We start from the raw sequence: 26,660 nt of genomic DNA, 5'->3' as shown, positions 1-26,660 counted from the left end.
CCTAGGACGGGCCACATTGGAGCAGGTTGGGACATGCCTGAATGTGGACCTTCAGCTCCCACAGGGCACTACCAAGGCTATCTCTGTCCCCCTCAAAGCACTGAAAAGTCTACCCACACTGCCGATACCACATGAACTACAGTACTCACCATATTTTGAGACTGTAAGAATTCTTCGAAAGTCTTCGGTGGCTCCTGCATCTTCTGAAAGCCTGCAAAACTGTACGGTCACAAAAAGACTAAGCTTTACAAAATGTGTATTTGAGCAGCAGCTTCCGGAGAAGGCAGGAGGATGGGCACCTCCGGTCAGGCAGGGGCAGGACAGGCTGGGCCCTCTCCTGGAGAAAGCTCTGGGCTGCCATAGTGGCAAGGGGCAAGATGGGGAGAGGAGAGAGGAGAGAGCCCCTGGATGGGTGCCAAGGGTTCACTGGTCCAGCAGGCCCCAGCCAAGGATGCAATAATTCTGAGGTTGGGGCAGCAGTGGGCAGGGTGGAGGGTTGAGCTCCAGGAAGTGGAATCATCATCATTGTCATCGTCATCATCATCCTAAGTGGTATTTACTGAGCACCTGGTGTGTGTAGGGCTCTGTCGTGAGCACTTGGGAGCATGCGTAGAAGTGGTAACAGTGGCTACTGGGTGACATTACCATGGAGGTGGAAGGCCTCCTGGAGGGGGTGGCTTTATAGGAGCCTTTGAAGGTGGGGAGGGGCGTGATCTGGTGGACAGAGGAGGGACTTTCATCCATTCATTCATTCAATCGTATTTATTGAGCGCTTACTGTGTGCAGAGCACTGTACTAAGCACTTGGGATGTACAAGTCAGCAACATGTAGAGACAGTCCCTACCCAACAACGGGCTCACAGTCTAGAAGGGGGAGACAGACAACAAAACAAAACATGTAGACGTGTCAAAATTGTCAGAACAAATTAAAGCTATATGCACATCATTAACAAAATAAATAGAATAGTAAATATGTACAAGTAAAATAGAGTAATAAATCTATCAAGCGCCAATGCTCTCTGAGCCTGTGTGTTGAGTGCTGGGGAGGGGGGCCTGCCCACGAGGAGCTTATGGTCTGCTCATGCAAAACCGCTGTCCAGACTGCTGGGGAGAACCCCCGAGACTTCAGTGACATCAATCAGATTGATTAATGGAAGCAGAGAACCAGGAGAGAACTGTGTTGGTGAAACCAAAATGAGATGGAATTTGCTGGAGGAGGGAATGGTCTATGGTGTCGATAGTATTTACTGATGACCTTTATCCACTGTTTCAGCCTCTTTCACTGGCTCCTCTTCCATCTCTCAACCCCTAATTGTGGGGGTTCCTCAAGGCTGTTCTGGATCCTCTACTTTTCTCACTTTACATTCACAACTTCAGCTACCACATCTAAGTGGAAGACTCCAAAATCTATCTTGCTAGCCCCAACCTGACTTCCTATCTGCAATCCCATAGTTCTGATTATTATTATTAATAACTATTATGCTATTTGCTAAGTGCTTACTGTGTGCTAAGCACTGTACTAAGCGCTGGGGTAGATACAAGAGAATCTGATCGGTTACAGTCCCTGTCACACCTGGGGCGCACAGTCTAAGTGGGTGGAAGAACGTCTATCAAATCCCTATTTTACAGATGAGGAACCTGAGACAGCAAGAGGTCAAGTGACTTGCCCAAGGTCATAGAGAGGGGCAGAGGTAGTATTTAGAACCCAGATCCTCTGATTCTTTCCATGCTGTTTCTTAAGACAGCTTCTTAGGAAGCTTCTTAGAGAAGCAGTGTGGCTCAGTGGAAAAGGCATAGGCTTTGGAGTCAGAGGTCATGGGTTCAAATCCCAGCTCTGCCACTTGTCAGCTGTGGGACTTTAGGCAAGTCACTTCACTTCTCTGGGCCTCAGTTCCCTCATCTGTAAAATCGGGATTAAGACTGTGAGCCCCCTGTGGGACAACCTGATCACCTTGTAACCTCCCCAGAGCTTAGAACAGTGCTTTGCACATAGTAAGTGCTTAATAAATGCTATTATTATTATTATTCTCATTGTTGTATGCTGAGTTCATCATGTTTCCTCCTAAATCCTCCCCTAACTGCCCTAGCAGTTGATTACATTGCTCTCTTCCCTGTCTCCAAGGCCTGCCACCTTGACTCCTCCCTCTTTCAAATCTTTCATACAGTCTGTTGCTAACCTGTCAGTATTATTATCATTTTTATTAATAATGATAATGATAACTGTGGTATTTGTTAAGCTCTTACTGTGTGCCAAGCACCGCACCAAGTGCTGGGGTAGATACAAGATAGTCTTCTTGGGCACAGTCCCTGTCCCAAATGGAACTCACAATCTAAAAGGGAGGGAGGAAACTTACTGAATCCCCATTTTACAGATGAGGAAACTGAGGCCCACAGAAGTTAACCTACTTGCCCACAGTCACAAAGTAGGCAATTGGCAGAGCCGGGCCTAGAACTAGGTTTAGTTACTGTGTTTAGTAATGCAGCATTATTGAGCCTCTCTATCAGTTGTCAATTCTGTTATTCCTCGTTAATTATAAGCGTTTTATTTTTATTGTCATCCATAAGAATTTTTTTGAGTATCGCCATGGTGAAAAGAGGTGTCTTGTGCTTGCTTATGTTATGCTTACGTTCCCAGACTGAGCCCCCTTTTTCCTCTTCTCCTCCCCATCGCCCCCCAGCCCTACCTCCTTCCCCTCCCCACAGTACTTGTATGTATTTGTACATATTTATTACTCTATTTTACTTGTACATATTTACTACTCTATTTTATTAATAATGTGCATATAGCTATAATTATATTTATTCTGACGGTTTTGACACCTGTCTACATGTTTTGTTGTCTGTCTCCCCCTTCTAGACTGTGAGCCCGTTGTTGGGTAGGGACCGTCTCTATATGTTGCCAACTTGTACTTCCCAAGCGCTTAGTACAGTGCTCTGCACAAAGTAAGCGCTCAATAAATACGACTGAATGAATGAATGAATGAACTAGGTCTCCTGGCTCCCAGGCCCTTGCTCTGTCCACAAGATCCACCCCTTCCACTCCCTCAAAACTGCCACCACCTTGGTCCAGTGCTATGTGTTTGTACAGCCTGAGGGGGTTGGGGGGTGGGGGAGAAGGGATTTCTGAGAGAAGGTTTGCTGGAGGATTTTAGGAGGGCTTGGAACATGGGAAGGAGAGCTGTGGTCTGAGAAGGATTTGTGGGGGGAAAGAGTTCCTGGCTGGAGGAGCAGCATAAGCAAGGGAATAGAGGAGGAAGAGTCTAGAGCTAAGGAATGTGGGTCTGGAGGAACAAAGAGAGTGAGCTGAGTAGTGGGTGAAGAGAAAGGAAAGGTAAGGAAGAAATGGCTAGTGGAGAGCCTGGATTGAGTGGTCAGGAGTTTTCATTTGATGATTTTGAGAATTTTGAGGAGAGGGATGTGTTCTGAACTGCATTTTAGGGAGGTGATTTGGGTAACGGTGTGTGGGGCAGATGAGAGGTGGGAGGCAGGAAGACCAGTGAGGAGGCTGATTGAATAGGGAGAAGCAGTGTGGCCTAGTGGAAAAAAAAAACCAAAACATGGGCCTGACTCTTCCTCTTATCGGCTGTGGGACCTTGGACAAATCAGCTAATTTCTCTGGGCCTCAGTTTCCTTGTTTATAAAATGGGGATTCAATTCCTGTTCTCCCTCCTACCCTAGACTGTGAGACCATGTGGGACAGAGATTGTGACTCACCTGATTTTCTTGTATCTACTCCACTGCTTGGTACATAGTGAACTATTAATTATTATTATCATTGTTATTGTTAGGACAGCTGGGAGGTGACTAGGGCTCAGAAGTAAGAGGGCAAAGAAGAAAGGGAAACATGGAGGAAAAACTGTCAGGATTTATCTGCAGAATGTACTAGAGAGTGGGAGGAGTCAAAGCTGAACCCACCTGGAATCAGGATTGTAAACTGCTTGGCTACTGTTGTTATTGTTATTATTATTATTATTATTATTAGACTGAACATTTCTCTGAGAGACTGTATGCACCTTGAGGTCAGGAATCATTCCCGTGTCAATGCTTCTAAACTGTAAGCTCCTGGTGGGCAGGGTACCTGTCTATCAACTCTGTTGTACCAGACTCTTCCAAGCATTTAGTACAGAGCTCTGCATCCAGAAAGTGCAGAGCTCAATAAACACCACGGATCGACTGATTGATGTCACCGAAGTCTCGGGGGTTCTCCCCAGCAGTCTGGACAGCAGTTTTGCATGAGCAGACCATAAGCTCCTCGTGGGCAGGCCCCCCGCCCCAGCACTCAACACACAGGCTCTGCGAGCGTTGGCGCTTGATCAGGGCAGGAAATGCATCTGTTTATTGTTGTAGTCAGTCAGTCAGATGTATTTCTCGAGCACTTACTGTGTGCAGAGTGCTGTACTAAGTGCTTGGTTCAGTACAATGTAACAAACACATTTCCTGCCCAAAATGAACTTACAGTCTAAAGGGAGCAGGGAGATAGTGTAACAATTAACTATCGTATTCATTTATTCATTCAATCGTATTTATTGAGCTCTTACTATGTTCAGAGCAATATACTAAGTGCTTGAAAAGTACATGACAGCAATAGAGACAATCCCTGCCCACAATGGGCTCACTGTGTGTGTGTGTGGGGGGGGGGGGGGGCGGGGGGAAAGACAGACCTCAATACAAGTAAAGAAGCATCTTATATAAAATAAATAGAATTATAGATATATTCTTAAGTGCTGTAGGGTGGGGAGCCCAGGGGGCGGGGGGAATAATAATAATGATGATGGCATTTATTAAGCACTTATTATGTGCAAAGCACTGTTCTAAGCGCTAGGGGGATACAAGGTGATCAGGCTGTCCCACGGGGGGCTCATTGTCTTAATCCCCATTTTACAGATGAGGTAACTGAGGGCCAGAGAAGTTAAGTGACTTACCCAAAGTCACACAGCTAGCAATTGGCAGAGCGAGATTTGAACCCATGACCTCTGACTCCAGAGCCCGTGTTCTTTCCACTGAGCCACGCTGCTTCTCTAAGAGCATGGGGAGCGAGTTGGGTGAAAGGTGGGGGCTTAGTCTGGGCAGGCCTCTTGGAGGAGTTGAGCCTTCAGTAGGGCTTTGAAGGGGGAAAGTGTGATTGTTTGGTGGATTTGAGGAAGGAGGGCGTTCCAGGCCAGAGGCAGGGCTTGGGCCAGGGGTTGGCGGCGGGACAGGTGAGCTGGAGGCCCAATGAGCAGGTTATTGGCACCAGAGAAGCGGAGTGTGTGGGCTGAGAGGGAGAAGGACAGAAGGTAGGTGAGGTCGAAGAGAAGCAGTGTGGCATAGTGGAAAGGCCCGGGCTTAGGAGTCAGAGGTCGTGGGTTCGATTCCTGACTCTGCCACCTGTCTGCTGTGTGACTTTGGGTAAATCACTTAACTTCTCTGGTCCTCAGTTACCTGTAAAATGGGCACTAAGACTGTGAGCCCAACACGGAACAACCTTCTACCTACCCCAGCGCTTAGAACAGTGTGTGGCAGAGTAAGCGCTTAACAAATGCCATCATTATTATTATTAGGAGCGGGCAAGGGGATGGACTGCGGCAAAGCCAATGGGGTGGAGTTTTTGATCGATACGAAGTGGAGAAGAAAACCCTGGAGATTTTTGTGGAGGGGGGAGGTTCTTGTACTCATGTACTCTCCCAAGCGTTTAGTACAGTGTTCTGCACACAGCCAGCGCTCCATAAATACGGTCGAGTGAATGACTGATGGATTGATTGATGGGTAGGTACTGTCTCTATATGTTGCCAGCTTGTACTTCCCAAGCGCTTAGTCCAGTTTTCTGCACGCAGTAAGTGCTCAATGAATACGATTGATTAATTGATTGATTGATTGATTATTAGGAGTGGGCAAGGGGATGGACTGCGGCAAAGCCAACAGGGTGGAGTTTTTGTTCGATACGAAGTGGAGAAGCAAACCCTGGAGATTTTTGTGGAGGGGGGAGGTACTTGTACTCATGCACTCTCCCAAGCGTTTAGTACAGTGTTCTGCACACAGTCAGTGCTCCATAAATACGGTCGAGTGAATGACTGGTGGATCGATTGATTGATTGATTGGTGGGTAGGGACTGTCTCTATATGTTGCCAGCTTGTACTTCCCAAGCACTTAGTCCAGTTTTCTGCACGCAGTAAGTGCTCAATGAATACGATTGATTAATTGATTGATTGATTGATTATTAGGAGTGGGCAAGGGGATGGACTGCGGCAAAGCCAACGGGGTGGAGTTTTTGTTCGATACGAAGTGGAGAAGCAAACCCTGGAGATTTTTGTGGAGGGGGGAGGTACTTGTACTCATGCACTCTCCCAAGCGTTTAGTACAGTGTTCTGCACACAGTCAGCGCTCCATAAATACGGTCGAGTGAATGACTGGTGGATCGATTGATTGATTGATTGGTGGGTAGGGACTGTCTCTATATGTTGCCAGCTTGTACTTCCCAAGCACTTAGTCCAGTGCTCTGCACGCAGTAAGCGCTCAATAAATACGATTGATTGATTGATTGATTGATTATTAGGAGCGGGCAAGGGGATGGACTGCGGCAAAGCCAACGGAGTGGAGTTTTTGTTCGATACGAAGTGGAGAAGCAAACCCTGGAGATTTTTGTGGAGGGGGGAGGCACTCGTACTCATGTACTCTCCCAAGCGTTTAGTACAGTGTTCTGCACACAGTCAGCGCGCTTAGAGGAAAGAGCACGGGCTTGGGAGTCAGAGGTCATGGGTTCGAATCCCACCTCCACCGCATGTCTACTGTGTGACCTTGGGCAAGTCACTTCACTTCTCTGAGCCTCAGTCCCCTCATCTGTAAAACGGGGATGAAGACCGTGAGCCCCACGTGGGGCAAACTGATCACCTCGTATTCCCCCCCCCCCAGCGCTGAGAACAGTGCTTTGCACGTAGTAAGCGCTTAACAAATGCCATCATCATCATTATTATTATAAATACGGTCGAGGGAATGACCGATGGATGGATGGATCGACTGATGGGTAGGGGCCGTCTCTCTACGTTGCCAGCTTGGCCTTCCCAAGCGCTTAGTCCAGTGCTCTGCACGCAGGGAGCGCTCAGTACGGATGGAGCCTGTTGTTGGATAGGGACCATCTCTATGTGTTGCCAACTTGTACTTCCCAAGCGCTTAGTCCAGTGCTCTGCACGCAGTGGGCGCTCAATGAATGCGAATGAATGAATGAATGAATGACTGAGCCCCCTTTTTCCTCTCCTCCCCACCACCCCCCCGCCTTACCTCCTTCCCCTCCCCACAGCTCTCGTATATATGTTTGTACAGATTTAGTGCTCTATTTATTTTACTTGTACATATTTACTATTCTATTTATTTTGTTAATGATGTGCATCTAGCTTTAATTATTTGTTCTGATGACTTGACACCTGTCCACATATTTAGTTTTGTTGTCTGTTGCCTTCCCAGACTCCAGGAGGCCTTCCCAGACCCCAGGAGGCCTTCCCAGACTGAGCCCCTTCTTTTCTCTCCCCCTCGTCCCCCTCTCCATCCCCCCGTCTTACCTCCTTCCCTTCCCCACAGCATCTGTATATATGGTTGTACATATTTATTACTCTATTTATTTATTTATTTATTTATTTTACTTGTACATTTCTATCCTACTTATTTTATTTTGTTGGTATGTTTGGTTCTGTTCTCTGTCTCCCCCTTTTAGACTGTGAGCCCACTGTAGGGTAGGGACTGTCTCTATGTGATGCCAATTTGTACTTCCCAAGCGCTTAGTACAGTGCTCTGCACATAGTAAGCGCTCGATAAATACGATTGATTGATTGATTGATTGTCTCCCCCTTCTAGAGTGTGAGCCCGTTGTTGGGTAGGGACCGTCTCTCTGTGTTGCTGACTTGGACTTCCCAAGCGCTTAGTCCGGTGCTCTGCACACAGTAAGCGCTCCATAAATACGATGGAATGAATGAATGAATGGATTGATTGACTGAGGACGGGCGAGGTGGTTGGTCGGCTAGTTAGCTGGTTAGCGCTGGTTAGGGCTAGTTAGTTCGTTACCTCCCGCCTCCGCCAGCTCCCCGGGCCGGGCGCGCGCGCCGCCGACTAACGGGCGGGCGGGGGGGGGGGGGGGGGGCGCGCGCCCCCGGGAGCGCGGGCGCGGGCACGGGCGCGGGCACGAGCGCGGGTGTCCCCGGGAATGCGCTCCGCCGGGTCCGCCCGCAATAGCGGCCCGGCCCGGCCCGCGCAGGATCCGCACTCGGAACCGGAAGAGTCGGCGCGGAGGGCACCAGGTGCGGGGGCCGGGGGTCGGGGGTTGGGGGCGGGAGCGGGGCCTGCCTGCCTGCCTGCCTGCTGCCGACACGTTCTCCGCCTCCCCCTTTTCAATCAATCAATCAATCGTATTTATTGAGCGCTTACTATGTGCAGAGCACTGGACTAAGCGCTTGGCACTGTACTAATCAATCAATCGTATTTATTGAGCGCTTACTATGTGCAGAGCACTGTACTAAGCGCTTGGGAAGTACAAATTGGCATCACATAGAGACAGTCCCTACCCAACAGTGGGCTCACAGTCTAAAAGGGGGAGACAGAGAACAGAACCAAACATACCAACAAAATAAAATAAGTAGGATAGAAATGTACAAGTAAAATAAATGAATAAATAAATAAATAGAGTAATAAATATGTACAACCGTATATCCATATATACAGGTGCTGTGGGGAAGGGAAGGAGGTAAGACGGGGGGATGGAGAGGGGGACGAGGGGGAGAGAAAAGAAGGGGCTCAGTCTGGGAAGGCCTCCTGGAGGAGGTGAGCTCTCAGCAGGGCCTTGAAGGGAGGAAGAGAGCGAGCTTGGCGGATGGGCAGAGGGATTGGGGGCATTCCAGGCCCGGGGGAGGACGTGGGCCGGGGGTCGATGGCGGGACAGGCGAGAGCGAGGTACAGGGAGGAGATCAGCGGTGGAGGAGCGGAGGGTGCGGGCTGGGCAGTAGAAGGAGAGAAGGAGAGAAGCGCTTGGCACTGTACTAAGCGCTTTCGACTGTGAGCCCACCGTTGGGTAGGGACCGTCTCTAGATGTTGCCAACTTGGACTTCCCAAGCGCTTAGTCCAGTGCTCTGCACACCGTAAGCGCTCAATCAATACGATGGATTGATTGATTGATTGACACCGCTCCAGTCGGTCACCCAGCCTTTCTTGCGCGCCGACTGTGTGCAGAGCGTTGCGGGCGGGTCATTCAGTCAAAGAGAAGCAGCGTGGCTCGGTGGGAAGAGCCCGGGCTTTGGAGTCAGAGGTCGTGGGTTCGAATCCCGGCTCCGCCACAAGTCTGCTGCGTGACCTTGGGCAAGTCATTTCACTTCTCCGAGCCTCGGTTCCCTCATCTGTAAAAATGGGGATTAAGACTGTGAGCCCCACGTGGGACAACTTGATAATAATAATAATAATGTTGGCATTTGTTAAGCGCTTACTATGTGCAAAGCACTGTTCTAAGCGCTGGGGGGGGATACAAAGTGATCAGGTTGTCCCATGTTGGGTTCACAGTCTTAATCCCCATTTTACAGATGAGGTAACTGAGGCTCAGAGAAGTTAAGTGACTTGCCCAAGGTCACACAGCAGACATGTGGCGGAGTCGGGATTCGAACCCATGACCCCTGACTCCAAAGCCTTGATCTCACTGTATTCCCCCCCAGCGCTTAGGACGGTGCTTTGCACATAGTAAGCGCTTAACAAATGCCATCATTATTATTATTATTCGTTCGGTCGTATTTATTGACTGCTTCCTGGGTGCGGAGCGCCGTACTGAGCGCTTGGGAAGTCCCAAGTTGGCAACGTCTAGAGACGGGCCCTACCCAACAGCGGGCTCACAGTCTAGAAGGGGGAGACGGACAGCAAAACAAAACGTATTAACGAAGTAAGATAAATAGAATATGTACGAGTAGAATAAATAGAGTAATAAATACGTACAAACATTTATACAGGTGCTGTGGGGAGGGGGAGGAGGGGGAGAGGAATCAATCAATCAATCATATTTATTGAGCACTTCCTGTGTGCGGAGCGCCGTACTGAGCGCTTGGGAAGTCCCAGCTTGGCAGCGTCTAGAGACGGTCCCTACCCAACAGCGGGCTCACAGTCTAGAAGGGGGAGATGGACAGCAAAACAAAACATATTAACAAAGTAAGATAAATAGAATATGTGCAAGTAGAATAAATAGAGTAATAAATACGTACAAACATTTATACAGGTGCTGTGGGGAGGGGGAGGAGGGGGAGAGGAATCAATCAATCATATTTATTGAGCACTTCCTGTGTGCGGAGCGCCGTACTGAGCGCTTGGGAAGTCCCAAGTTGGCAACATCTAGAGACGGGCCCTACCCAACAGCGGGCTCACAGTCTAGACGGGGGAGACGGACAGCAAAACAAAACATATTAACAAAGTAAGATAAATAGAATATGTACAAGTAGAATAAATAGAGTAATAAATACGTACAAACATTTATACAGGTGCTGTGGGGAGGGGGAGGAGGGGGAGAGGAATCAATCAATCAATTGTATTTATTGAGCGCTTCCTGTGTGCGGAGCGCTGTACTAAGCACTTGGGAAGTCCCAAGTTGGCAACATCTAGAGATGGGCCCTACCCAACAGCGGGCTCACAGTCTAGACGGGGGAGACAGACAACAACACAAAACATATTAACAAAGTAAGATAAATAGAATATGTACAAATAAAATAAACAGAGTAATAAATACGTACAAACATTTATACAGGTGCTGTGGGGAGGGGGAGGAGGGGGAGAGGAATCAATCAGTTGTATTTATTGAGCGCTTCCTGTGTGCGGAGCGCTGTACTGAGCGCTTGGGAAGTCCGAGTTGGCAACATCTAGAGACGGGCCCTACCCAACAGCAGGCTCACAGTCTAGGAGGGGGAGACGTACAACAAAACAAAACATATTAACAAAGTAAAATAAATGGAATAAATATGCACAAGTAAAATAAATAAATAGAGTAGTAAATATGTACAAACATTTATACAGGTGCTGTGGGGAGGGGGAGGAGGGGGAGAGGAATCAATCGTATTTATTGAGCGCTTACTGTGTGCAGAGCACTGTACTAAGCACTTGGGAAGTACAACCTGACAACATATAGAGACAGTCCCTACCTACAGTGGGCTCACAGTCTAGAAGGGGGAGACAGAGAACAAAACCAAACATACTAACAAAATAAAATAAATAGAATAGATAGGTACAAGTTAAATAAATAAATAAATAAATAGAGGAATAAATATGTACAAACATATATACATATATACAGGTGCTGTGGGGAAGGGAAGGAGGTAAGATGGGGGGGATGGAGAGGGGGAGAGGAAGGAAGGGGCTCAGTCTGGGAAGGCCTAATGTGTCTCTTTGTCCTCCTATTGTCCTCAACCAAGCTCCGCACACAGTCAGCACTCAATAAGTACCCTTGAATGAAGGAATTGTACTAAGCACTTGGGAGAGGACAGTAGAGCAACAAAGAGACACATTCCCTAACCACGTCCAGTTTATGGGCGGAGTCTGGGGTCCGAAGGCCGGCCTGGGCAGGGATCGGACTGTCGCCTCCGGCCGTGGCCTGGTGGCAAAGCCCAAGCCAGGTCCCGTGGCCGCCACGTGTAGGGTCTGATTCTGAGAGAGAGAGAGAGACTGAGAAATAGGCTGTGCACTAGGGGACTCTTCCATGTTGCAGAACGGAGCTTTACAGTTACAGCCATAAGGACAGGGAGCTCATCAATAGGTGCAGAGAGCACTGTCCTGAGCCACTAATGTGGGCATCCACAATGGGCAAGGTACTAAGCACTTGGGAAAGTGCAGTCAACCCATCCATTAGAGGCAAGAGCTTTCATTCCAACGGGAGTGGGGTAGGCCGTCAAAATATTTACAAATGGGACAGTCAGCATAAAGAAGTTAACTGTACATACAGTCGTGGATCTAAGTCCTGAGGCCAATATCAGGCAATCAGTGCTTATTCTGGGCAGAACACTTCTGAGTGATTGGGACAGTTCAGTACAAAAGGGTAGGTTTAGGCACAATCTTTACTCATAAGTCCTTTGGGGCTGGGGGAGGGGTGAATATCAAAGTGCTTAAGTGAAACAGACCCAAGTGCCTAGGTGATGCAGAAGGGAGGGCTTAGGGAAGTGAAGTTTTAGTCGGGGAAGGCCTCTTGGTGGAGGTATGATTTTAGTAGAGCTGTGAAGATCTGGAGAGTGGTGGTCTGTCAGATATGAGGGGGAAAGGAGTTCCAAGCAGGAGGAGGATGTGGGCAAGAGGTTGTTGGTGAGAAAGATGAGATTGAGGTACTGTGAGAAGGATGGTATTAGAGAAATGAAGTGTGGAAGTTGGCTTGTAGTAGGTTCTCCCCCCTGCTAGACTGTGAGCCCGTTGTTGGGTAGGGATTGTCTCTATTTGTTGCCAAATTGTACTTTCCAAGTGCTTAATACAGTGCTCTGCACACATTAAGCGCTCAGTAAATGCAACAATGAATGAATGAATGAGATCAGCAAGATAACTTGAGAGGGAGAGTCAAGTGAGTGCTTAAAGGCCAATGGTAAAGAGTTTTTGTTAGGTGCGGAGGTGGATGGGGAGCCATTGGAAGTTTTGGAGGAGTGGGATGATATGGACCAAACTTTTTTTAGAAAAATGACTTGGGAAATAGTGTGAAGTACGCACTGGAGAGGGGAGGATCAGGAGGCAGTGAGGTCAGAGAAGAGGCCGATGCAGTCATTGAGGCAGAATGTAAGTGCTTGGATCAGCGCGGTAGCGGTTGGAGTGGAGAGGAAGAATGGAGATGTGAAGGTAGAACCAATAAGGTTTAGTGCCTGGCTGAGTATAGGGGTTTAATGAGGATGATGCCGAGATTGTGAACTTGGGAGACAGGGAAGATGGTGGTGGTGTTTATGGTAATGTGAGGTGAGGATAGGGTTGGGTGGGTAAACAAGAAGTTCGGTTTTAGTCGTGTTACATTTGAGGTGCCGGTGGGACATCAGTCAGTGGTATTTATTGAGTGCTTACCGTGTGCAGAACACTGTATTAAGAACTTGGGAGAATACAATACCGTAGAGTTGGTAGACATATTCCTTGCCCACAAGGACCTCAAAGTCTCGAGGGTGAGATACATTTGCTCAATGAATACGATTGAGTGAATGAATGAATGAATGACTTTTGTTCTCTGTCTCCCCCTTTTAGACTGTGAGCCCACTGTTGGGTAGGGACTGTCTCTATATGTTGCCAATTTGTACTTCCCAAGCGCTTAGTACAGTGCTCTGCACATAGTAAGTGCTCAATAAATACGATTGATTGATTGATTGATTTCGTTTAAATAAATAAATTATGGATATTGACATAAGTGCTTGTGGGGCTGAAGGTGGAATGAATATCAAGTGTTTAACGGGTACAGATTCAAGTGCATAGGCAACACAGAAGGTAGATGGAGTAGAGGAAAAGTGGGCTTAACCGGGAAGGCGTCTTGGAGAAGATGTGATTTTACTAAGGCTTTTAAGGTGGGGAGCGTGGTGGTCTGCCGGTTATGAAGGGGGAGGCAGTTCCAGGCCCAAGAGAGGATGTGAGAAAAGGGTCAGCGGTGAGATTGATGAGATCAGGGTACAGTAAATTGGCATTAGAGGAACAAAGTGTGCAGATTGGATGGTAGTAGGAAATCAGGTAAGTAAGAATAGAGGGGGTGAGTTGATTGAGTGCTTAGAAGCCTGTGGTAAGGAGTTTCTATTTGATGCAGAGGTGGATGGACACCACTGGAGGTTCTCGTGGGCTCAGGAGACGAGGACTGGATTTTTTTGTTTTTTTTAAGAAAAATAACCTGGGCAACAGAATGAAGTATTGACTGGAGTCAATAGAGACAAGAGACAAGGAGGTCAACGAGGAGACTGATGCAGTACTCAGGATAGGATTCGTGCTTGGATCAGCATAGTCACAGTTTGGATGGAGAGCAAAGGGTGGATTTTAGCAATGTTGTGAAGGTAGAACGGCAGAATTTGGTGACATCGACTATGTGGATGGAATGATAGAGATGAATTGAGGCTGTGAGTTAGGGAGGATAGTGGTGTTGCTACATCAGTAGGAACACTTTTGGGATCACATTTGGTCTTTAATTTTCAAGATTTGGCTGCTGTGCCACAGAGAATCATGAGCCTGAGTATTCTTTGGCGTCTCAAACCGGTGCTGGCAATGAATAGGGACCTAGAGGGTTCTCAGGGACCAAGGGAAGCCGCATGGCCTAGTGGAAAGAGTACAGGGCTGGAAGGCAGGAGACCTGGATTCTAATCTCAGCTCCACCACTGCCCTGCTGAGTGACCTGAGGCCTCTGGTCACTTCTGGGCCTCAGTTTCCTCATCTTTACAGTGGGGTTGAAAATAACTCTTCTCCTTCCACCTCGGGCAGTGAGCCCCATGCGGGACAGGAATGGTGTCCTATAATAGACCACTTAAAGGAACGTTCCACCCCAGAAGGAGTAGGCACCCCTCAGCCTCTTCCTCTGAGTGTCCTTTCGCCGGTGCCGGGCACAGGGGGTCAGGCTATGGGGAATTTTTGGAGAGGGAGAGGGAGGGAGGGATGGAGGTAGGATGGATAGGTGGGTGGCAAGATATGACTGTCTTCCATCCCCTTTGTTCTGGCCTCCTTGATGGAAGACTCTACCAGAGGTTAAAAACTCCTGACTGTTATGAATGTTGGTGTGCTAAATTAGTAAAAAAAGGATATGGATAAAGACTACCAGCACCCTTGTGTGGGGTATAAAATTATCTATGAAATCCATCGGGTCTTTAGTTGGGAAGTCACTTGGCCGAAGAGTGATTGCTCTGTATTAAATGGTCTCGGCGCTGAGCATCTGCCAGTGAGACCCCATTGATAGTATGTGTTGGTGACAGGTCTGTTTGCCTCCCCACCCAAGCCAGGAAGATGTCTTTCAACTCATCTTGCCAGGAAGGCCAGGAAAATGAAGAGGCATTTTTGAGAGCACAGGAGTCACGGGCCGGCAGTGTGGCTCCAGACGACTTGTTTCTCAGCTTGCGTTTGGCGTCTCAAGATGTCCTCCGAAGAGCTCAGGGCCGGGGCAGGGCCCAGTGTCCCCGGTGCCGCAGTTCCAGGATGCTGTACTGCTACACGTGCTGCGTGCCGACCATTCCCGCGGAGGAAATTCCAGTCGTGAAGGTTTGTGGAGCAGGAAAGGATAGCTCTGTCCCACTGTCTCATGTCAATCTGGCCGTAAACTTTGGCTTGATCCCCCCGGGTTAAGCCGCAGGCCCAGTGCCTTCATGGCTGGGGGCGTGGTTGTCCCTGGGGGCAGGAGGGAAGCCTGCCTGGGAGTCCAAAGACAGGCCTGCTCTTACACCCCTGTGAGCCAGCCTCTTCCTAACTGAGGGGATGAAGCAGGGCTCTTCGTCATTGAGAACTCACTGAACACCACAAGCACCCTACTGGGCCCCAAAAAGGCCCCGGGCCACTGCAGATTATTCTCCGCAGCGACCCCGGGGGCTGCTGCGGGAGGCCCTTGGATGGACACTTCTGTACTCCTAGGAAGCCCTTCTAACTCTGAACAGAGTCCTAAATACGGTCAATTCAGAATTGCTCTCCACAGAGTTCCTGCGCCCTAGAGGCCCATACTCCAGAGAATGTGCAAAAGATGGTAGGCTTGCACTTGCTTATCTGGCATTTCCTCTGAATGAAACTGAAGTAATGAATGAAACGCTGAACCCGAGCACCATTTTCTTTGGCAACCCAGACCGAAATGCAGTCCCAGAAATCAGTTCCCTATGGAGCATACAGATCATTGACAAAGCAATAGACAGGAAGCAGGAAATCAACTGAGGAAGACCAACACATCTTTTGAGAGACTGTCTGGCAGAGGGAAGGGACAACGTGGTGTCAGGCTTCAGTTCAAACTGAAGTCCCCTGGAGCCAAAGTGCTATGCAACCGCCTCTAGGCTTAGGAGGTCTAGAGCCCCCAAAGGGGCCCACATCCGCCTCCAAAAAGAGTTGTATCCACCTCTCATACAGAACGTCCTCAACAAGTGGCAAGGCGGGATCGCAGGTCCCACCGGCACTGTAGCTCAACCCATCTAAACCTCTCCTCCTCAACTTCCCTCCCAGATCTCCTCCTCCATCTAACTCTGACATCACAGTTGACAGCACCACCATTCTCCCTGTTCCTACAGCCTGCAACCTTTTTATTTTACACATATCTCCTCACTTCCCAGAGTCCTCCAATGGCTGCCCTTTCCTCTTTGCATCAAGCAGAAACTCCTGACCACCGGCTGTAAGGCACTTAGCCGGCTCTCTACTGCCTACTTTTCCACTCTTTTCTTCCATTACATCCCACCTCCCACTCCTTATTCCTCTCAATCAGTCAGTCAGTCAATCAGTTACGGCTTTATGTTCTAAAATAGCCTCCAGTGTGTAATTCATTTTAGTAGCTATCTCCCCAGCTAGGTTGTTAGCACCTAGAAGTCAGGAATCATGTCTGCTAATTCTATTGAACTCTCCTAACTCTCTTAAGTGCTCAGTACTGTGTTCTGCATGCAGAAGATGGTCAGTAAGTACTGTTGATTGGTGGAGCTGTTTGTCTCGTATATTGAAACTGTGCTCACCTCAACCCAGCTTCACTAAATGGGACATGTGAGGAGAACAATGAATGACAGGATGAGCAAGCAGTTGCAGAGCGGGAAGCAGAAATTGGACACATGAAATCAAGGGGCCTAGAGGAAAAGTTTTAAATAATAATAATGGTGGCATCTGTTAAGTGCTTACCATGTGCCAAGCACTGTTCTAAGCTGTTGGGTAGATACAAGGTGATCAGGCCGTCTCACGTGGGGCCAACATTCCTAAGCCCCAGTTTTACAGATGAGGTAATTGAGGCACAGAGAAGTTAAGTGGCTTGCCCAAGGTCACACAGCAGACAAGTGGCGGAGTTGGGATTAGAACCCCCAGGTCCTCTAACTCCCAAGTCCAAGCAAAATGCAGTGAAACAAAGCCACCAACAGTTGGGCATCTCACCCGAAAACTGGGAGACAGCTACATCGGTCAGATCACCATCGCACACTGTGGTCCAGAAAGGAGCCGCTCTCTGAGTGGCAGTTTTCGAGAGGCTCGGGAGACAGAGGCCAAAGCAAAAACAGCACCAGGCAGTGCAGCCCACAAACGTGACACCACAACAGAGAACAGTCCTGGTGTGTGAACCGTGTGGTCGGGACCGTGAATCCCACGTTAGCCTTTTCAGCCAAGTTCACCCCTGTAGGTAAACTTCGCTGTTGGGCGGTCTTTTTGGAGTAAAAAGGATGTGAGTAGCTCCAAAAGTACTTTTGAAATTGTAAGTTAAAATCTTCCTGAAACAACAAACCAAGTTGCAGAAAGTCTGAGTACTTTGAAAAAGATTTGTTTTCTTGTAGGTGTCACACACTGCAAAGATTTAGAACTCTGACAAACTGATTTTTTAGCCCTATGAAGAAAACGTCACTGTGATGTTCACTTAAAGAACAGAATATTGAAGTGATTTGGAAATTCCAGTCATTCTAGTGCGTGCAGAGGGCATCAGTGGTGTTTGGGCAGTTGCATTCTGCCTTATGGGCACTCCTGATATCCTGGTCTAGAAAATGGCCTCTGACTGTTGGCTTCCTACTGATTTAATTCAAAGCCCATTTTTTGATGTCGACCTTGAATTTGCTATGAGTCTTCTTTTACCTTAAAACTTGGGCTTTACGTAGGTATAGCCATTTTTGTAACACAAATCTGGATTTTGTCATTTGTCCATTTTTGTTATTGCAGCTCCCGCTGAAGATCGACATCATTAAACACCCTCATGAAACTGATGGTAAAAGTACTGCTGTTCATGCGAAACTCCTAGCACCCGAAGATGTTCATATCTACACTTACCCTTGTATCCCAGAATATGAAGAACAACAGCATGAAGTAAGCTACCCTTGCTCAGACTTCTCTGTGGGTGGAGATGTGACTTCCTGAAAACCTCACAATCCATCTTATTTAACCATTTTAGAGAAAATTGATCTAGTTAGGCTATGTCTGTTTTTTGGTGAAGTGACTAGAGAAGCAGCGCAGCCTAGTGGATTGTGCCTGGACCTGGGAGACAGAAGGTTTTAATCCCGACTCTGTCACTTATCTGTTGTGTGACCTTGGGCAAGTCACTTCACTTCTCTGTGCCTCAGTTACCTTATCTGTAAACTGGGGATTAAGGCTGTGAGCCCCATGTGGAGCATGAACTGTGTCCAACCTGATTAGCTTGTGCCCAAGTGCCTAGAACAGTGCCTGGCTCATAGTAAGCACTTAACAAATACCATAAAAAAAATGACTTGCTAGATGAGTGTGGCCTCTTTCTCCTGCTCCCTTGGCATCACTCGCTCCCTCACCTCTCCACCCCTCTCCCCACTTTCATGTCCCTCTCATCCTTCTCCTCTTCTTCCTCCTCCTCCTCCTCCCCCATATCGGGGGTTCCTCAGTCCATCAGTTTATCCCCTTCTTTCCTTCTAACCCCCACCTCCCTTCCCTTGTGCCTTCATTTTCCTGTGGGGCTCTAAGCTACTTTACCAAGCAAAATCTCTTAGACTGTGAGCCCTCGAAGGGACAGGGACATGTCTAATTCCCACCTGCGTATTCTCTCCAAGCACTTAGTACAGTGCTCTTACACAGTAAGTGCTTAATAAACAGTATTAATAGTCCTCTTATAAATTCCAAGTATCAGCTGGAATTTTAAGTGCTACTAACTGTCTAAACACCGTAGCTCACAAACAACTGTATTTAGGTTTAGGGGTTGAGGTTATTTCTGATCTTCATTTTCTTTGTTATAGATTGTACTTGTTTTCCCTGGTCCTAATTCCATCTCTGTAGAAGATATTCCTCTCCACCTGCAAAAGTATATTCAAAATCCTGCTTCCAGGAATGGTGCACCTGAGTCAACCATGCGAGCTATTAAGCGCAAAAAGATTGAAATCCGAGAGGACCAGGAGTCTAGTGGATGCAACGGGAGAGAAGGCAGAATGCTGAAGAAAATCATATTTATAGACAGTACCTGGAACCAGACCAACAAAATCATTACTGATGAGCGACTTCAAGGTAAAAGAAAATATAAAAAACAGCAGTTGGGTGTCTTTTGAAAAGAATGGTTACGTACTTAAATTTAGCTGACGGTATTTATTGAGCACCTTCTGTGGGCCACACATTGTATTACGTGCTGGAAGAAGAAAACAGAAGCCAGACCCACGTCCTCTGCCTGCCCCTGAGAAACTTAAAAGTCCAACGTAGGAGTCAGATAGTGGGAGAAGGAGGAAGATCATGGAAAAAATAGGTAGTGTGGATATGTCGGGATGAAATATCACATTGAGGAATTCCTCAATGAGTACAGTGCTCTGCACACAGTAAGCACTCAATAAATACGATTGATTGAATGAATGAATAAACATATATACACTTATGTATGGAATTCTTATTCATGATGTAGTGTTTGTTACTAATGATTGTGGTATTTGTTAAGGTTTTACTCTGTGCTAAGCACTGTATTAAGTACCTGGGGAGGTACAATGCAGTCAGATTGGACAAAAGTCCCCGGTCCACATGAGGTTCCCAGTCTAAGGGGAGAGAAAACTGATATTTAATCCCCATTTTACAGAGGTGGAAACTAAGGCCCAGAGAAGTTAAGTGGTTTACTCAAGAGTCGCACAGCAGACAAGTGGCAGAACCGAGATTTGAATCCAGGTCTCCTGACTTTCATTGGTCTTACATTAGGCCTTGCTTCTCCCAGGTTAACCATCATTGTCCAAATAGTGCATCTCCTGTGTATCACTACTTGAAATAAATTTCTTTTTTCCAGATTATTTTGGTCACCTCCTGAAGATCACATGACCCCCAGCTAGATTTTTTTTTAAAAAAATGTATAAGGTCCGTGTGGTATGGCCAGTGGTACTGCTCTTTGGAAGCAAGTTAAAAAGAGGGGCCTTTATATTTCCATTTCCCCTTGGTGGTGGAAGGGAATTGATGGGCTAAACTGGCATCAGCCCTTAAAGCCTGATCCCGATGGCCTCCTGGTCCGTCCCCCAGTGGAAGCGACGCACTGACTGTGTCTAGCCAAAACTTGGCCCAACAGTTCAGGTCAGTGATGCTGGCAAATTGGTTTGGCAGCATATCAGCAAATAGTGCAATCATCTGTGAAGAAATCATCAACTTGCCATAATCGCCACGCAAAATAATAATAATTACGGGTTTTTGTTAAGGGCTTACAATGTGCCAGGCACTGTTCTAAGCACGGGGGTAGATACAGAATAATCGGGTTGGGCACAGTCGCAGTCTCACACAGGACTCGGTCTTAAATCCCATTTTACAGATGAGGAAACTGAGGCACAGAGAAATAAAGTGACTTCCTCAAGGTGATACAGCGGACAAGTGTTGGAGCCGGGATTAGACCCCGTGACCTTCTGACTTCCAGGCCCTTGCTTTGTCTGTTAGGCCCTACTGCTTCCCTGCAAAACAGATTGGGAGCCCAGAGAAAAAAGCTTTCTGTCCATGAAGATTCCATTCATGCAAATCCATGAATTTGTGATTTTTTTTTTTTTTAAATCCGCCAGTGGTGATAATTCAGTTAGGGACAAGTCAACTAGAGTTAAGTCCACTTGGCACTGTCCCCTAGGTATCTAGCCTTTGTCTTCAGAGGGGGCCCACCACTGACTGAAACTAATCTATTGTTGCCATTCCCATGGAGTACGGGTAACGTGTCACTGGAAAATTTACTGGCTCCTGTTCAAACTTCCAAATAATTGCATGCCAGTCATCTGTGACTTGTCACTGCTCTTTAAAAAGCCCGGCATGCCCACAGCTGGAAAGCTGGTCAATTTGGATTGGGCCGCCTCGGGTAGAGTGGCAGGCAGCTCCTGAAAGGCTTCACGTCACTCCCAGTTTGGTTTTTCCTGAATGATCTGCATCACTGCTTCCACTCTCTGGTGCCCATTGCCAGTCTAGGCACAACTTTTCAAAATGAAAAAACCCGAATGTCACCTATAAGGCTTTACTGACTCCTCCTCCCCCGACCCCTAACTCCCCATTTATAATTCATGTCCACTTTGCAGTTTATTCTGGATACACTTTTGTCACTGTTTTTATGTTCGCCTTCTATGTTAGAGTTGAAGCGCTTCTGGTGGGCAAGGAACGTGCCTCATGTTGCTGTTGTATTCATCCAAGTGCTTAGTAAAGTGTGTGGCACCCAGTGGGCTCTCAGTAAATATTGTTGCTGCTGCTATTTGTGCAGTGAAGTGACCTGGGGAGTGTTGGCAGAAGAGCCGGGCCACCGTGCCCAGGCATGGGAGTTTTTCACTTGAGCAGTTACGTGGTAAGACACCAAGAGCCATCGACTCCAATGGCTTGGGCCTCGGAGCTGAGCACCTGCAAGGTTTAAGGTCATTTTTCTCAACCCGTTCTTGTCATATGGCAAAGTATCTGGGAAGCCAGAAGCCACATTTTATTGGAAAACATTTTCTTGTGAAAATAACCTAGCTTCTCCAGGAAATCCACGTTTTGGCATTTTGGCATCCATGACACCTATTTCTGCCACAAGCAGATGACACCCTAATACGGTATTTGGGCAGTGTTGAAGGATCTGGAAAACCTGTCTAACACTCACCTACTCTACCTAAGGCTCCTTCCCGGGTTTGGGGGGGAGTGGGAATAGGTGGAGAAGACATGTCTCCCCTCTCCACAGCGCACTGCCCAGAGCAACCTTTGTTGTGCTCAGAGCCAGGCCCGGGGGCCTGGGGAGGGGGCTTCCTTCAGTTCTCAGGGGTGGATTTGCTGTCCTACTGACAAGGACCGTTCCTGGGCACGCTGTGGGTGGGTTAGCTTGACTCAGGGCTGAGCAGTTGCCCTCTCTCCCAGGCCTGCCTACAGCTCAAGGTCTCTCTGTACCTCTGCCCGGTTTTACCCGCTGAGCCAAAGAGCCTTGATTGCCACCATTCCCATGCCTTTCTGCGGCCCTGGAAGGAGGAGTTAGTTCTCTGTGTCCCTGCCCTGCCTCAGCCTTCTTGCTGTGGCAAGGGCCCCATGTTTGCTGGTTTCCTGTGGGTCAGTCTGGCCGTGTTTCCAATGTAAGTCCTACTGGGGAGTGCTGCACACGCTCACACAACCAGAGCAGCAGTGTTGACGGGAGAGAGGGAAAGTGGGATGGAGAGGAGAGCATAAGAATGTGGAGTGAGGGCGAAGCTTACTTCAGGCTTCTGGGACTTGACTCTGATTCTCAGAACACAGTAAGATGGGAGATGGGATTTACCTACGCGTTTTGCCAATAATTGTAAGAATGTACAGTATTCTTCAGGAAATGTGAACAGTGCTTTAAAAGATTTTAAACAGATGATTCAGTGAAAGTTTGCAGCGTGGCTCAGTGGAAAGAGCATGGGCTTGGGAGTCAGAGGTCATGGGTCTAATCCCACCTCTGCCACTTGTCAGCTGTGTGACTTTGGGCAAGTCACTTCACTTCTCTGTGCCTCAGCTACCTCATTTGGAAAATGGAGATTAAGGCTGTGAGCCCCACGTGGGACAACCTGATTACCCTGTATCTCCCCCAGCGCTTAGAACAGTGCTTCCCAAGCACTTGTACTTCCCAAGAGCTTAGTACAGTGCTCTGCACACAGCAAGCACTCAAATATGATTGAATGAATGAGTGAATACTTGGCACATAGTAAGCGCTGTGGTAACAAATACCGTCATCATCATCATTGTGCCAGGTGAAGAGAGATTTTGCAGGCTAAGATGGAAGATGTCACATTCAGTTGATGCCGAAGCACTTTTTCCAAGAGGGGTAGCTGGGGTCAGTTTGCTCAACTCTATCTTCAGGGAAAGCTGCTCTGGCTCCTTTGTGCTGGACTTGCTGCTTCAGTGTGGGTTATGCAGCCGGTGTCCTTTCCGCCTGTATTTCCCAAAGGAGGGAGAGCTTCTTGGGAGGTGCAAGCTCCCATCCTCTCCATTGCCTGTCTCATGTATGCACATTTGCATGCATTGTGGGGATGGGACATTTATGTACACAGGGCCTTAGAGATGGTATGTGGCATGGCTGGACAGTTGAGTGGCCAGCTTTCCAGGTTTAAATTTGTCTTCCCTCCATCTGGTACCAGTACAGCATCGATGACCCCCCAACCCCTGTGCTCCCAGTATTGGCCATGTTCACAGAGAACTGGGAGGGGAATACAAGGGCTCTGGAGGAAGTTGGAGGGCCCGGGATTTCCCCCACCCCACCAGAGAAATAGAAATAAAGAAGCAGTATGGCCTAGTAGATAGAGCATGGGCCTGAGAGTCAGAGGACCTAATAGTAATAATAATAATAATAATAGTAATAAAGATGATGATGGTATTTGTTAAGCACTTATTATGTGCCAGACACTGTACTAAGTGCTGGGGTGGATGCAAGCAAATCAAAATGACCTGGATTCTAATTCTGAGTGTGCCACTTGTCTGCTGTGTGACCTTGGGCAAGTCACTTTTCTGGTTCTCTGTTACCTCAGATGTAAAATGGGGATTAAGACTCTGAGCCCCATATGGGACGTGGACTGTGTCCAGCCTCATTATCCTGTACCTACCCCAGCACTAGGAATAGTGCTTAACACATAGTAAGCCCTTAACAAATGCCATCATCATTATTATTGTTATTATTATTGTAGGATTGGGCAGATGTGATATTCTTTCACAGAAGGTGGGTGTGATGCCATTACAATCCACTGCATGCCAGAGATCACACCAATGATGTCACATGTGCCCCTGTCCCTGGAATTCATGAGGGCCACCAGAGACAGCCTTTCCAGAGAGTGGATGAGGGCAAGGAGATTAGGGGACCACATGAGAAACAGTGTGTCTGACATTTGAGTGAGGGGGTCAGAGTTTTGCTCTGCATTTGCTCTGCTGCCAGACCTTCAAAGAATAGTGCTTTGTGCAAAATATTTTAGACCCTGCAGGGATCAGCACCTTGTTTTGAAGCCCTCAGGCTCCATTTGAAGAAGGATACAGTGACTAGACCTGTTTGGAGAGTGTTCGTATGGTAGTTTTCAAACCTAAATCCTGTTCAGTGGGAGGGCCTGCTTAAAGGCAAGGAGGGTTATACAAGGTGCTTTTTATTGATTGAAGCTCTTTATCACCCCCACCCAGGTTGTGGGTAGAAAGAGTCAGTGGTTCTGTGGTTGCACCCTTCTGGGCACAGGGCAGGATGCTCGGGGCCGGCACCTTCCAGCCTGGGCGGCCCACCTGCGTCAATCTGGTGAGGTAGGCCTCTCACCCAGGGGACTGCCGTTCCACCCCCATAGGTAGCCCCTGGGGGTTGGAGCTGGGAGATTACTAGGGTTCACCCTGTGAAAGGTAAGTTCTCTCAACAGCTGAGATCAGTAGGTCAGTGTTGGTATCAGCACACAAGCCCTGGGCCATGTGTAATAATAATAATAATAATGCTGGTATTTGTTAAGCGCTTACTATGTGCCAAGCACTGTTCTAAGCCCTGGGGTAGATACAGGGTAATTAGGTTGTCCCACATGGGGCTCACAATCTTCATCCCCATTTTACAGATGAGGTAACTGAGGCACAGAGAAGTGAAGTGACTTGCCCAAAGTCACACAGCTGACAAGTGGTGAGGCTGGGATTGGAACCCACGACTTCTGACTCCCAAGCCATGCTCTTATTGCTAAGCCATGCTGCTACTTGTCAGTGTGTATGAGGGCCCCCCCCACCCCCAGTCTCTCACACACTGTTGTCATTTCTATGGCAGGGCTGCTCCAGGTGGAGCTGAGAACCAGGAGGACCTGCTTTTGGCGCCACCAGAAAGGGCAGCCCGACACATTCCTGTCCACCATTGAAGCCATTTACTACTTCCTGGTCGACTACCACACAGATGTTCTAAAGGAGCGATACACAGGGCAGTATGACAACCTCCTGTTTTTCTACTCATTCATGTACCAGTTGATAAAGAATGCCAAGAGTTCCAGAGGAAAGAAGCAAGAAAAAGTAGCCACTAATGTGTAAACGGCCAGGTTGAATTCCATTTGAATTAATTTTTATATGCTCTGATAAACTAGTAATGTGCCTCGGTAGTCTAACGTTTGGATTCATTATTTACTGACTGAACTTCCTTTATCCAAAATCCCTCTGCTTTGCAGAGCCAGAGGTGGTGCCAGGTGTACGTCAGGTGCCTGGGAAACTGGAGGCTTCCACTGCTGCATCTATCGGGGGCTGCGGGAGGGAGGAGAAGAGGAGGAGGAGCAGGCAAGAAGAAATGGGGTAGGAGAGGAGGAAAGAAGTGAGGTAGGTGGGTAGGTGAGGAGGTAGGTGAAGGTGTGAGCAGGGACTGAGCAGGACAGGGAGGGAGGGAGGAGGCCATGCATAGGAGGGGAGAAGAAACTGGGGAGGGGAAAAGAGTGAGAGGAGAATCAATCATATTTCTTGAGCTCCGACTGTCTGCAGAGCACCTTCTAAGTACATGGAAGAGTGCAATAGAGTTTTCAGAAAGTATCAATCAATCAACCAGTCAATCAGTGGAATTTATCAAGCACCTACTCTGTGTGTCCTAAGCACTTGGGAAAGTACAAAAAACAGAGTTGGTAGACCTGTTCCCTGTCCACAAGGAGTTTACAACCTGGAAGAAGAGATTGACACTGACATAAACAAACTATAGATTTGTGTCTAACAGCTGTGGAGCTGAGAGTAGGGTGAATATCAGTCACTTATAGGGTACAGATCCAAGTGCATAGACAATCCAGAAGAGAAAGAGAATAGGGGAATTGAGACTTAGAAGGGGAAGGCATCTTGGCAGTGATGTGATTGAATTAAGGCTTTGAAGGTAGGGCCTGTCAGATATGAAGGGGGAAGGAGTTCCAGGCCAGAGGGAGAATATGGGTGTGGTGTCAGTGGAGAAGTAGATGAGATTGTGGTAGAGTGAGTAGTTTGATGTTGTAGGAGCAAAGGGTTTAGGATGGGTTTTAGGAAAACATCGAGGTAAGGTAGGAATGGGAAGAACTGATTTAGTGCCTGAAAGCTGGTGGAAAGGAGTCTCTGGTTCAGAGGTGGATGGGCAACCACAGGGTTTTCTTGCTCAATCGACTACGCCAGGCTGCCTCTCATAGTGACGTCTACAGTGATGGGAAAGACAAGGGGAGGACAGTGTTAAAGTAAAAAGATGAGGAGTTCTGTTTTGGGAAAGTTTGGGAATGGTTTGGGAATGTTAAGTTTGAGGTGTCAAAGGAACATTCCCCCTTCTAGACTGTGAGCCCATTGTTGAGTAGGGACCGTCTCTGTGTCTCTATATATTGCCGATTTGTACTTCCCAAGCACTTAGTACAGTGCTCTGCACACAGTAAGTGTTCAATAAGCACGATTGAATGAATGAATGAATTTAAGTAGAGATGTCCTGAAGGCTGGCGGAAATGCTAATCTGCAGAGAAGGACAGAGTTCAGGGCCAGAGAGGTAGATTTAGGATTCATCTGTGTAGAGATGGTAGTTGAAGCTGTGGGAGTGAGTGAGTTAATGAGTTATGTGAGTGGGTGTAGGTGGAAAATAGACAGGGATCCGGAACTGAATCCTGAGGGACTCCCACTGTTAGAGGGTGGAAGGCAGAGGAGCAGCCTGTGAAAGAGACTGAGAATAAACAGCCAGAGAGATAGGGTAACCGGGAGAGTACAGCATCTGTC

At 47.8% G+C, this 26,660-nt stretch overlaps 2 protein-coding genes across 3 annotated transcripts in view; one reads left to right on the top strand and one right to left on the bottom strand.

The window, feature by feature from the left end:
• Positions 1 to 200, bottom strand: part of FAM227B (family with sequence similarity 227 member B) — a 154,868-nt gene extending 154,668 nt beyond the window's left edge. Inside the window, exon 1 of the mRNA XM_038750320.1 lies at positions 150 to 200. Coding sequence (XP_038606248.1) covers positions 150 to 200 — 51 coding nt within the window. The remainder of the gene's footprint in view (positions 1 to 149) is intronic.
• A 7,963-nt stretch (positions 201 to 8,163) lies between these two features.
• Positions 8,164 to 25,066, top strand: DTWD1 (DTW domain containing 1). Of its 2 annotated transcripts, none has more exons than XM_038750462.1 (5): positions 8,164 to 8,263; positions 14,902 to 15,161; positions 17,772 to 17,915; positions 18,809 to 19,073; positions 24,745 to 25,066. In XM_038750462.1, the coding sequence occupies exons 1-5, from the start codon at positions 8,170 to 8,172 to the stop codon at positions 24,996 to 24,998; spliced, it is 1,017 nt and encodes a 338-aa protein (XP_038606390.1). In that variant the 5' UTR covers positions 8,164 to 8,169; the 3' UTR covers positions 24,999 to 25,066. The 2 variants fall into 2 exon arrangements, with proteins under 2 accessions (XP_038606390.1, XP_038606391.1); XM_038750463.1 differs by having other exon boundaries at positions 8,207 to 8,263; positions 14,906 to 15,161.
• The last annotated feature ends 1,594 nt before the right edge of the window (positions 25,067 to 26,660 follow it).

This window comes from Tachyglossus aculeatus, chromosome 8 (assembly GCF_015852505.1).
Source record: "Tachyglossus aculeatus isolate mTacAcu1 chromosome 8, mTacAcu1.pri, whole genome shotgun sequence".
Classification (NCBI taxonomy): domain Eukaryota; kingdom Metazoa; phylum Chordata; class Mammalia; order Monotremata; family Tachyglossidae; genus Tachyglossus; species Tachyglossus aculeatus.
This window is presented reverse-complemented; position numbering and strand designations above follow the sequence as displayed.